At 35.1% G+C, this 12,754-nt stretch overlaps 1 protein-coding gene and 1 pseudogene across 1 annotated transcript; both read left to right on the top strand.

Annotated features, from left to right (window-relative positions):
- Positions 1 to 1,675: 1,675 nt before the first annotated feature.
- Positions 1,676 to 1,774, top strand: LOC132297867 (small nucleolar RNA R71; annotated as a pseudogene).
- Positions 1,775 to 6,059: 4,285 nt separating this feature from the next.
- Positions 6,060 to 12,496, top strand: LOC132295947 (uncharacterized). Its single transcript, XM_059794204.1, has 6 exons — positions 6,060 to 6,209; positions 6,358 to 6,494; positions 6,605 to 6,776; positions 6,905 to 6,994; positions 7,104 to 7,208; positions 12,440 to 12,496. The coding sequence occupies exons 1-6, from the start codon at positions 6,060 to 6,062 to the stop codon at positions 12,494 to 12,496; spliced, it is 711 nt and encodes a 236-aa protein (XP_059650187.1).
- The last annotated feature ends 258 nt before the right edge of the window (positions 12,497 to 12,754 follow it).

Below are 12,754 nucleotides of genomic sequence, written 5' to 3'. Positions count from 1 at the left end.
CGGGAAAGAAGAATTTATCAATTTTAATCAATACATCCTCAATGATATCCCTAGGCTTTTTGATTGATCGGTCGGCAAGTTGTAAAACTACCGACGTTGGTTTTAAGTCTCCTAAGCCTAATTTGACATATACCGAGTATGAAAGAAGATTAACACTTGCTCCTAGGTCAAGAAGAGCTCGATTAATGATATGATCACCAATAATGCATGAAGTAGTAGGTAAACCGGGGTCCTTAAACTTGGGGAGAGTGTTATGCTACAAAATTGAGCTCACTTGCTCGGTTAAGACCATTTTTCTAGGCGCTTGGCTTTTGTTCTTCCGCTTTTGGGTGCACAAGTCTTTCAAGAATTTAGCATAAGCCGGAATTTGCTTAATTGCATCCAAAAGTGGAAATTTGACTTTCACTTGCCTAAACACGTCCATGATTTCATTGACTTTGGCCTTTTGCTTGTCATTTGAAATAAATCCTTTTAAGGCATCCGAAAATGGAGCTTTTGGTTCAAAAAGCCTTTTAGAATTTTTCTTTGAAGTCTCTTCAACACAAGAATTTTTCAAATCATTTTGCACATCTTTCTTTTCAAAATCACTTTTCAACACATTCTCATTTATATGGTCATGCACATGCAATGAAGGAGGAATATGATCTGAAACGGGACGGGTGTCAACTTGTGGTTGCACAGGTTCACTCTCTTCATTGGATATACCCACTTGGTTGTCCACAATCTTTCCACTTCTCAAGGTAGTCACCGCATTGACATGCTCTATTGTGTGACCTTCCGATGAGGAATGAGTCTTCACAATACATTGTTGCTTTTGTGGGGCATTCAAAGGCATTTTTCCCTTCTCTCTTGCATTCAAAGTACTAGCTATTTGTCCTACTTGTGTTTCTAGCTTAGCAATGGATTGAGAGTGAGAATGAAGCAATTGTGTGTTTGTCTCCAAAGTGCACAAAGCGGTTAAAACTTTCTCTTCAAAAGCGAGACTTCTAACATTTCCTTGGGAATATGATGGTTGATTAGGAAAATGAGAATTTGAAAATTGGTTTCCTTGTGATTGATATAATGATTTAAAACTTTGGGAACCTTGGCCTTGTAGTGGAGGTGGAATGTATTTTCCTTTAAAACCGCCTTGGGAAGGGTTTGAGCCCTCCCCTTGGTTTTTCCAAGAGAATTCGGGTGATTCCTCCAACTAGGATTGTAATGTTTTCCATAAGGGTTGTTCCCTTGATTAGCAAAAACAGCATTTGCTTGTTCATGATGCTCACTTTACACATGTCCATGGGGACAATTGGAAGTAGAATGTAAAACACTTGAACAAGTCATACATGTTTCATTAGATGCATGATGAGAATGGTTAGGGAAGGAAGATACTTGATTTGCCGAGTTTTGGTTGATCAAAAATTGATCAAACCTTTGAGATAATGATTTCATCTCGGCAGCAATTTCATTGGAGTGATCGACTTGATGTAAGCCAACACTCTTCCTACCACTAGAATTTCTACCATTCTTCGAAGATAAAGTACGATGCAAAGAATATTCACTCATGCTCTAATAAAGACGCCACACGCCATCCTCATGCCTATCAATGTAAGAGCCACCCATGGAAGCATCAACCATGCCTTTGTAATTGTCCGATAAGCGCTCAAAGAAATATTGAACTAATTGCCATTTGGGCATGTCATGATGTGGACACTTCCTAAGCAATTCATTAAAGCGTTCCCATACCTCATAAAATGTTTCTCCATCCCCATGTGAAAATTCTAGAATTGAGGTTCTCATGGCATTGGTCTTAGAAACCGGATAGTACTTCTTCAAGAACTCTTGTTGCATTTCCGCCCAAGAAGTTATTGAAAAAGACCTAAGATTGTTAAATCAGTATTTTGCCTTGTCTTCATGGGTGAATGGAAAAAGTTTAAGCCTTAAGACCTCTTCCGACATGTCCGTATATTTTACGGTGGAACATACTTCAAGAAACTCATCCAAATGCTTGTAAGGTTCTTCACTTGGAAGTCCATGATAATTAGGAAGCATTTGAATTGTTTGTGGCTTGATTTAATAGTGATGTGCTCTAAATGGTGGCAATTGAATGCATGTGGGTGCATTATATTCATTAGGCACATAGTGATCTCTTAAAGTAAGGGGAGGATTAGCAATTCGAGGTGCAACATAGGCACCTTGGTTGCCTTGAATGATGGTTGGTAGTGGAGCATAGATTGGCCTTGGTATTCCCAATGGAACTTGGCCTTGTTGTTATGGTGGATGAACATATGGCCTTGGCATGCCTAATGGTACTTGCATGTTATCATGATGCACATTGGGGTGCCGGATACCTTGTTGGTCTATGTGACCAAGGTCCTCCACATGGTCCTCATTGTGTCCTTCCATTGATGTAATGGATTGACTAGAACTACCTCTCCCCCAAGGGTTTCAAACAATGGATTCAAGATGAAAATTTAAAAGGACAAAAGTGGGTCTCAATGATCTACGACCATGCATGCACAATGTAACACAACAAGCAATACCAACAAACACTTCACCTTCACAACAAATCAATAATTAACAAACTTCCTCCATATACAATGTTCATACTCCCATGCTTAAATAAAATGCAAGAAAAGTAAATTATCTCCACGCGGGCTCATGATTTATCTAAGAATTGAATTACAGGCCTCTATGAGGGCCGACGATTTAACTAAGGGCTTGAGTAAAGAAAAGCTCACAAAGGTCCTTTAGCACTTCAACTCCAAATTTATAGCTTAGCTTAGCAATTTTTTGAATTTTTAGCCTTTTTCCTTGCTTGCTTAGCTCCTTTCCTTAAATGCTCCTTTGCTTGCTTCCTAACTCAATACTCCTTGTCAATCAAGAACAAACACAATAAATAACAAAAAATTGAAAACAAAGTAAAGACACGATCAAAAGAGTACTAATTCCTAATTGATTCCACAAATATGACGTTGCCAATCAATCAATCCCTGGCAACGGCGCCAAAAACTATGGTGTGTGTCTCGGAGGTCGCACAAAACAATGCAAAAAACTTTGAGTTTGGAAAATAGTGTCAAATGGGCACCATAATTTAAATTTATAAACCGCTTAACACTTATACTATGTAGTATGAGTGAGAAGGGATCGTCCCAAGGGATTGAGTTATCGTACTAGCTTGAGGAATCAAAATTAGGGTTAGTAGGTCGAGTGATCAAAATAGTGATTGGTTGGTTGAATTAAACTAAATGCAAATTAAGCTAAAGTACGTAATAATGCAATAGAGAGAATAAAATATAGAAGGAGATCTTGGGGTTTAGAGATCACCACTAAGCATAGCTTTTCTACACCTTCAATGAATGATTAATGAGGGGTAGAACATGTATTGCAATAAAGTGTGTGTGTGTGGTTGTTTCAACAAGCATGGATGAAAAATTAAGTATATATTGTCTAAACAACACGGTGGATAGCACAACATATCAAATTAAGCCATTAATTCTTTCTTTAAGCTTATAATCCAAACACATCACAAGGTTAGCGATACATATTATTTGCTTTTCATAAGTATGGAACATCAACAACAAGCATGAATTGTCCTCCCATTTAACAACTACACTACAACTAAGCTAATGACATGAAATTAAACTAATTAAACTAAGGGAGAGGCATAATCCATCAAGCAATAAGTATGAACCATCAAATAGACCACAAGAACATGACATTAAGCACTATGTCTTGACAATCTCTAGATCAATTGTATCAACACACATAGACATGCATCAATAACACAAGAAATAGAGACAAACACATGAACATCTATTCTAGCATACATAAACATATGGATAGAATGAAATGATCAAATTGAAGCATTAAATCACATAAATCATTGAAGAAACAAGATATATATATATATAAGTGTCAAGACATGAATTACAATACAAATCCCTTCAAAAATACATAAATCAAGAAATAGAAAGCATGCTTAGGGCAACTCTAGCCCCAAGAGGATGTCTAGCCACTCATGGATGATGTCCTCTAACCCTCAAGGGCAAGCTCCATGAATAAAATTTGTTCCTTGGTTGATGAAGAGTCTCCAATGGTGTCTCTAGCCTCCTCATCTTCTTTGCTTCCTCCCTAAGAGTAGCCTCTCTCTAAGAATCTCTAAGAATGCTAAGAATCCCCCTAAAAATGTGTATCATATTCTTTATATAGGTAGGTCAAGTGACACACAAAATGAGCTGGGGTCGTGCATTAAATATTCCCCAATGATTGGATAAGGACAGCCTTCAATGAGCTGGAAATTTAACTTTTTTTGCACTGGAGGAAGTTCGATCGATCGAACCTTGGACTTGGATTGATCGAACTTGCTGAGATCTATCGAACTGAGGCTGGATCGATCCTCAATGGCGGCGCCTTTTTGGATAAAAACAAATCTGAGATATTTTGAAGATATTTTTGGGAGAAGGACAAAAGTGGTTGGTAGGGTGGTACAACTGGATAAGATCAATCATTTGGATAAGGATAAGAATGTTCGATCGATCGAAGAAGGAAGTTAGATCGATTGAACTTTTGAGATCTTTGAATAGGGACAAATATAGCTCAGATCTATCTTGAAGTGCTTAGATCGATGAAAGTTTGATTGATCGAACTTTTCTTGAGATCGATCGAAGTTGCTGAAATTCCACCCGTTGCTTCATTTTGCTCTACTTTGCTCTTTTCTTTGATTAATCCCTGAATTGCTTCAATTATGCTCTTATTTGGCTGTGTTAACTTATTTTTGGGATAAGTATCTGAAAATGGAAATAACACGAAATCAATACAAAATGGTAAAATAAAGTAGATAAAGGTTCTAGAATACCTAAGCTTAAGGGGTTTAAATACGCATTTTTCAGCGCTCATCACTTTTCTTATTTTTTAATAAAAGAAACAGAAAATTAGAATCTAGGGTTTGTAACACAAGAAATACTAGATATGTTGTTATTGAGCCAGATATCTAAAATTAGGGTTTGAAACGCTAGGAGGGTCCTTCGTTTTCTTCTAATTCATATAATATATATGCATGTATAGCTAGAGAGAAATGATTACAATATAGATTTATCAATTTGTTGTTGAGTTGTTGATTATTTCCTGGAATCCGAATCTACCTAAGCTTCTGTGAGTATATATGACTGATAGCTAATTAAATTACACATAAACAATTAGATTTTTGTGTATTAAAAATCTCAATTGTTGTTCTAATGATTTGTATTATGATCCTTATATGAGTTTTTGTTTTTGTTTTTTTTATTTAAGTATATGAATTTAAATATGAGTGCTGTTAGATACATGGGGTCACGAAAATCTTGAACTTAAATACAAATAACAATAAAATTTACTATCTGAAAGAAAAAAAAAAAAATGAAAATTTCAGTATTCTTTGTCTCTTCTTCCCTCTTACTCAAGGACCGTGAATGAGATACAACAACTCGAACCAAAAGCCTATTATCCACACACCCAATTTATACATGGCATATTCTTTTTCACAAAAAGTCTAATTTGTTTAGACAATGTCTATATTTTTCTTGATGATGTTGATGAAGATGAGGTTTAGGATGATTCCATATCTACTACTCAATGGATGTGAAACGTCTTTTCTGGATGTCAAATGTCTTTTTTGGATATTATAAGCTTTGATTAACTATATATATATATATATATATATATATATATATATATATATATATATATACATATATGCAGCTTTGACAATAATATTGTAGTATCATATTTTGTAGCATGCACATGTACACTTCCCATGAAAACTGGTTTAGTTTTTTTGTGTGCTTATATATTTTTAATATGTTTTGATCTATTCTTGGCACATTATTGTATAAGTTCAATCAATGATTTGACCAAAACAGAATGGTTTTATATAATATCCATTGGACAACCAAAAATACCCTAAAGTTTTGAGGTATTTGTTATTTATTTTTATTGGTTTTTCCTGGACCGCCTTTTTTTTAACAATTTGATTGCATTCTCTTAAATGAATTCTCACTTTTTTGTTCGCTTTTCCAGGAAGGATAAATAATAAGCTGACAATGAAACGAACGGTTAGTGAAGTGGAAAAAGTGAGTGAACAAAATACCAAAGCTTCAACTTTAAAAATCATCCCAACCACCGCCGAAGAAGAGACGGGGCCCAACACGATGCAAGAATGTCGTAAACGCAACAACCTTATTACCTTTAAGGTACATATATGTATATATAGATCATCTTATATAGTTTACATAATTAGACTATATTCAATATGAAGGAGAAAAAAGGATTCCTATCTTTATTTTTGTACTAAACATCTACAATTGTTAATTTTTGTTTATGGTTAATAAGTTTGGACAGCCGATCGGCCCTGGAAGTGGTACATATACTAATTATTTGGGAACGCTTGCCCGGAATGGTAAATTAGCTCCATTGTGCTACAAAACTTGGTGGGAGATGTCTAAACAGCTGAAGGAGGATATATGGAACATTGTAAAGTTAAAACCCTTCAATGACATTAAAATAATTTTTATAGAAAAAGTGGACTAACATGCAGCAATTATCACATTTTCAGGGAAAGTATGATGTGGGAATTATGTCAAAACAGTGGACATTATCCTCCATCGGAAAAAAAATGGAGGGAGTACAAGTGTGAATTAAAAAATGAATACTACTCGGTTAGTGATACAGATGCAGAAAGATTGGCAAACTCACCACCTGATGTTGAAAAGGAGCATTGGGAATTTTTGGTTAGGCATTGGGGTACGCCTATGGCGAAAGTAATCCTCCATCTACCAATTTTGTTTAAAGTCAATGAGTTGAATTTATAGTTTACCTACTTTCAGTCATTATTTTAGGTGGAATGTTCTTTGCTTAAAGAACGTTTACTTTTTCTCACTTTTTGAAGGAGGTCAGTGAAAAAAACAGAGAACGTCATGGGAAACAGACTATGATGCATACTACAGGGACAAAAAGCTTTGCACGTATTTCTACCGAGGTTAGTTGAAGTTTTGGCAATATAAATTATTTCAATTCTTATGTCGTTGAATAATTATAAATGTTAGTGGTAAATAATATATATCACAATGTCTATGTTTCTTTTATAGATTGAGGAAAACGAAGGTATTCAGCTTTCTCGTGCAGATTTATTCTTTCGCACACATATAAATAAGGATGGCAAAGCCACTGATGCTGCTATTTCAGAGATGATTGTAAGTTTTCATGCTTCATTTTACAAAAAGGGGGTCACGTGCCTTGAAGTGACCAATTTTTAAACTTTTTGCGGTGTATTAGGGGGTCACATGCCTTGAAGTAACCAATTTTTAAATCATCGGCCTGTGTGGAGGCATTTTAATTTCATTGTTTATCATCGGCCCGTGTGAAGGCAATTTACTTTCTTGTATTTGTTGAAAAGCATGGGAGTATGGGATCATTGTATGTGGAGGCTTCTTGTTGATTGATTTATGTTGTGGAGGAGAAGTATTTGCTATTTGTTGTTTGTTGTTTGTTGTTTGTTGTTTGTGTTAATTTCTTACTTATACTAGTGCAATGGTCTTTTGAATGTAGGCAACTTCAAATAGTAGGAATAAGGCTTTGTTGAGTTAAGCTGAATAAGTATTTTTGGTTATGCAACATATTTTTATGATATACATATATATAGTTGCATTTAAAATGGTAAAAGTATGATATACACATCTATAGTTAAAAGTATGATATACACATATATAGTTTTTGGTCATCCTTGCATCTTCAATCATGGTAAAAGTACGTTATACACATATATAGTTGCATTTCAGAATGGCCAGCACATAACAATGTAACTTGCTATTTGATATTGCAAAAAACCGAAGGGAAATTGTTACCTTTCCTAATGAACTTCACTTAATAACAACCAATTTTTTTTTTTTTGGTAAACCCCAAAAGGCCAAGGGCTTAACATTGAATGTTACTGGTCAAAAATAAATAAATAAGAATGTTTATATTTTAGCTCATTTTTAGTTTTAGACTTTTCTTACTTTCCCAGTATCTCTTCCATAGGAAACCATTTAGCTACCAGTTTCCATGCCTTAGGCATAATAGGAGTCATGTAAACAAGTTTTATGACTTCAGTTCATTTCTCTTATTGGTTATTTGCCCTCCTTTTCTTCTTTTTCTTCTACCTTGGAAGTTTTCTGTTATGATCAGGTTTAAATAAATCAGTACCTTCTTTAATCCCAACTAGAGCAGTCACTATAGATTGTTTAGATTGTTTATTATTGTTTTTACCCTACTTCCTCTAGGCAACAAATTCTCCTTCCTTTATTAAGTGATGACTAGGGATTCTTATTTTATGTCTTGGAAAACGAATTTCTATATTATATTAATGATTACATTTAGATTCATAATATTTTTAAAAAATTGATCTTTCTATAATCAATCAAACACATATGCTCTAATAAGGAAATAAGTTTTGCAAATCTATTCATATAACTTCACTAAGAAATTAATATATCCAAGTTACGAATATATATAAACTACAAAGCAAGATTAACTTGCCTCAGTGGGGAAAATCCCCATGGAGTCTTTCTTCCTTCTATTTCGTTCATGGCCGGAACCAAGATTTCTCTTCCTTAAGACCTTAGCCGATCCATTTTTGTTTTCCATTTCTGTTTATAAACAAAATAAATAAATAAATAAGATGTGTAACAAAGCTAACCCAAACAAACACTGAGTATATGAGAGCAAAAGGTCCAAACACTCTCTCATTGTTCACACTCCTACTCCTCACTCAACCCACCATAGTTTTACCAGCTGATTCTAAATGTAATGACCCGGTCATTTTCCTTCCTTTCCTTTTCTCAGATTTTTACGGATATTTTTTTTTCGTTGTTCTTTTCCTTTCTGAGTTCAGTTTTTCATCACTTAGTGTTGTCTCGAGTGCTCTGGAATGATTTCCGAGGCTTTTTTTTCTTTGGATTGACAACTTCCTTTAAGGACCGAGTCATTTTCACATTTTTCATTTTTCGACACTACTCACTTTTCGTCCTTTCCCCTATTTCGTCTTTTTCCCTATTTTGTCTTTTCCCCATTTGTCACTTTTTAGCATAACCTCACTTTCCGTGCTCAGAGTTGGTTTTGAACTTCACGTGCCTTCATCCTAAGTGGTTTCCAAGAAATACGTATCTTTACTTTTGTAAGAAAGTACTCTGGTTGCTCCCGGTGTCCGTAGGGGTATGGATGCACAGTTTTTCAGAATCTTTTTCTTTTCTTGGGGTGTTTTTCATAAATATCTTTTGAAGATATTTTATTTCAGGGGTTTTTAGGAAAATATTTTTTAAAGATATTTTCATTCTGGGGCATTAGTGCAGTTTTTACTTTTTGGAGAGGCCATTGTGCAATTAATGAAAGTTATTGCTAAATGCCTTATTTTGAGCATGGATCCTCATACGGGATTCGTTTTCACATTTCGTTGAGTCGTGTACTCTTAGAATTCCCTTCTGGTCGTTTTTCTCCAGTTTCAGGGTTTTTGGCCCCGATTGCCGCCGAACTTGTTCGGGACATAACTTTCTGCTCGGAACTTGGTTTTTGACGCCATTTCTTTTGTTGTTCATATTTTCTCATTTTAAACCGTTTTCATTCACAGAGTTTTACTGTTTGAGCACTTCTGCTCAAATTTCACTTTTCCGGACCCGGCGGGGCCCTTTCGGGGCACTTTTAGGATTTTCCTATAAAAGGGGGGTGAGACATTTCATTTTTCACTTTCTCCCCCCTTCATACACGACCTGAATCTGCCATGGCAGCCCAAGGGGGGTTGCCACCCTTCTCCTCTCATTTTAATCTCCTTCCCTTTGTTATAAAGTCATAGTGCCTTTGCGTTTTGTGTTTGTCTTGACTACGCGCATCTTTCCCCCTTATTAGAACCCATTTTTGGCCAAATTTTGAGTTCGGGTTTAAGGCCAAGTTAGGATTTTGGTAGGTCCTCTTTGGAGTTTTATGTTCACGGCGTTGTCCCCGACAAAACCCTGAAGTATTGTCGGATTTGGAGCCGTTTCATTTTGGTGGCTTTTGAGATTTCATCTGAAATTGAGGTAGGGGATGTTTTAGGATTATATATGTATTGTATTGGGTGTTTTCCATGATTATACAACTTGTATGTATGCTTTGGTTTAAGTCCTAGAATTTAATTTAATTATTTTCTATGGTTAACATTTAATTCTCATGATGATGTATAACTTAGAATTAAATTGTGGCTTGCTAGAAAGTTTGGATTTGATATGTTTGTTAACATATATTAAATTAAAATTATTTGAATAAGAATTGCACTTTTTATTTAATATTTTTCTTTTGTGAAAGATTAATTCCCATGGTCGTATCTTTCATGAAATGAACTTGTAATGTGCTTTTAAATTAAGTCTTGGCATGTTCCTTAACATACTTTAATTTGAGAGCATTTGGATAAGTATGAAAATCTAGAGATTTTAATTAAAATGATTAATTAAGATATATTTAAAGGTTCCATTGGTTTAATTAAGTTTTTGACTTGGTATTTGTGAGGATTAGGACTTGTATACTAGCATATATTAATTTGGGACCATTTGATGCTGTTTTAGAATTTAGGGATCTAATTATCATGTTTTAATTAAATTCCATCCTATTGATCCAATGACCTAAGTAAGCTTTTGATTTGATTCATGTAATGAATTGGTTATGTTGTTTAACATGAGTTAATTAGGGTTCATTTGATTGAGATATGAAACTTAAAGAAATTAATTAGGTTATATAATTAATTTCCGTTTCTATTGTATTATTGATTAAATCATGTGTTTAATATTGATATTATGTTTGAAATATGATTTTAGACTAGTAATGGATTTATGCGATTATGTTTTAGTATTGAATTATATTGTTATAGCGTGTAATGAATCGTATATTGAAGATTCGACATGTGATGTTATTATAGCGCGTAACGAATCGCGCTCTGAAGATTCGACATTGTCATCCTATAGTAGTTGTGGATTTAGAGCATGTATTGTGTGGTTTCAACCTACTTGTGCATGGAATGTAGTTTCGTGCTCTATATATATATTTCGTATATATGTTGTTAACTTATTTATTTTGGAGTCTTGGGACATTGTTACTGTGATATGGCTAGAGTTTGGCTCTAGTGCGGGAGATATGAGTTCTCCCCGTTGAGATAATGCGCACGAGGGTGGTCTTCCCAGCGGGTTAATGCCCGGAATAACCATTTTGTTCTTAGTTTAGTCTGAGAAGTGATGTCCAAGTCTTCCACTATTTGTTTTCGCATTCAATTCCAAGTTGACAACCAATGTTTAATTGTGACTTATTGTTTTGGTTATTGGCGATTTAATGTTGTTAAGTAGATTTATGCATTATGATTTTGAATGAATAATAGCATGCCTTTAATGTTGTTAAGTACATTCATGTTTTATGATATCTAATGAATCATTGCAGGTTTTAATGTTGTTAAGTACATCTATATTATAAATGTTCAAATGTAGCTTAGGAATGATCATATAGATTCATTTGGAACATAGACGTTAGGTGGCATGACCCACTCTCATTGTTTTTGCACTTTAGATTTCAAGTTGTTAACTTTGAGAATCTACATCTTGTTGCTTTGTATAACATGCTTCTCTGTTGTTTGAATTGCATGAATGATGTGATTTATGCTAGAAATGATCTAGGGTAGCTCAGGATACTCCCTGAGTCTCACCCTTGACATAGACGTTAGGTGGCATGAGCCCTTTGACATGTTTCACCTTAAGCTGATAAAATTGTAAAATGCTAGGTCGATGCATGCTCATTTCCTACGAGTAGCTTTATGTTACTCACCCCAAAGTTACTGGGGCATATTTTCAGGTACAGGAATCAAGGTTGAGATTCTCATTATGCTCAGATGATTTGTGGACTTGAAGGTTCCATTCCTGTAAAGGTTGGCTTGAAATGCCATTTATAGCCTTATTTGTCAAATGTGTATATTTGATTCTAAACTTGTAATGTGTGCCTAAGCACACTTTCTGATTCTCATTTTATATATATGATATGAGGCAAAGGGCTAAACCATATTTGAAAGATCGATCTCACTATGTCCAGATTGATCCAACTTAGATCGATCTCATCTTTTCCTGATCGATCAAATTTCATCAATTTGCATTTTCATATCTCTGTACCTTCTACAGTGTTCATGCTAGTTTATTTATGCCTAATGCCTGTGTTTTCCATATTGGATGCAATCCATACTTATATTGTTCAGCATGCTTCACTTATTTGAACATTCACTGTCCATGCCTGGCTACATTACCACTTGCATAGATTTATGTCGATTATTCTGAGTTGTCTATCTTACCTTATAAACATGTTTCTATTTGTGTGCTTTCAATTCTATATTTCATATACTATTCTTATTACTGACTCCAGTTGCAAGTGTTTTTTTCTTTTGCAGACCATAGCCCGAGTCAAGACTGTTGCCAATCGGCAGTATGTATGCCGAGTACGATAGTGTGTGAAAGAGCCAAAGGAGCATGAGGAGCCAACTCCAGCTCAGTCTGAGCATTTTTCTTCTTCTTCTGCTTCAGCCTTTTCATCTTCTTCATCAGCGGATGAGGCTGAGCATATACCACCTCCTTCACCACCACTAATACTGCCAGGCTAGGTCCAAGATAGACCTAGCAGGAGATATACACGCCTTCAAGTGGTGTATGAGTCGATCTTCCACATTGCTTTCTTTTCCCGATCGATTCTGACCCGGGCGGCCATT

This window comes from Cornus florida, unplaced genomic scaffold (genome assembly GCF_030987335.1).
Source record: "Cornus florida cultivar Cherokee Brave unplaced genomic scaffold, ASM3098733v1 CherokeeBrave_3.0.0_Hap2_Chr02, whole genome shotgun sequence".
In the NCBI taxonomy this organism is placed as follows: Eukaryota; Viridiplantae; Streptophyta; class Magnoliopsida; order Cornales; family Cornaceae; genus Cornus; species Cornus florida.
Note: the sequence above shows the minus strand (reverse complement) of the source record. Positions and strands in the feature narration are given on the sequence as shown.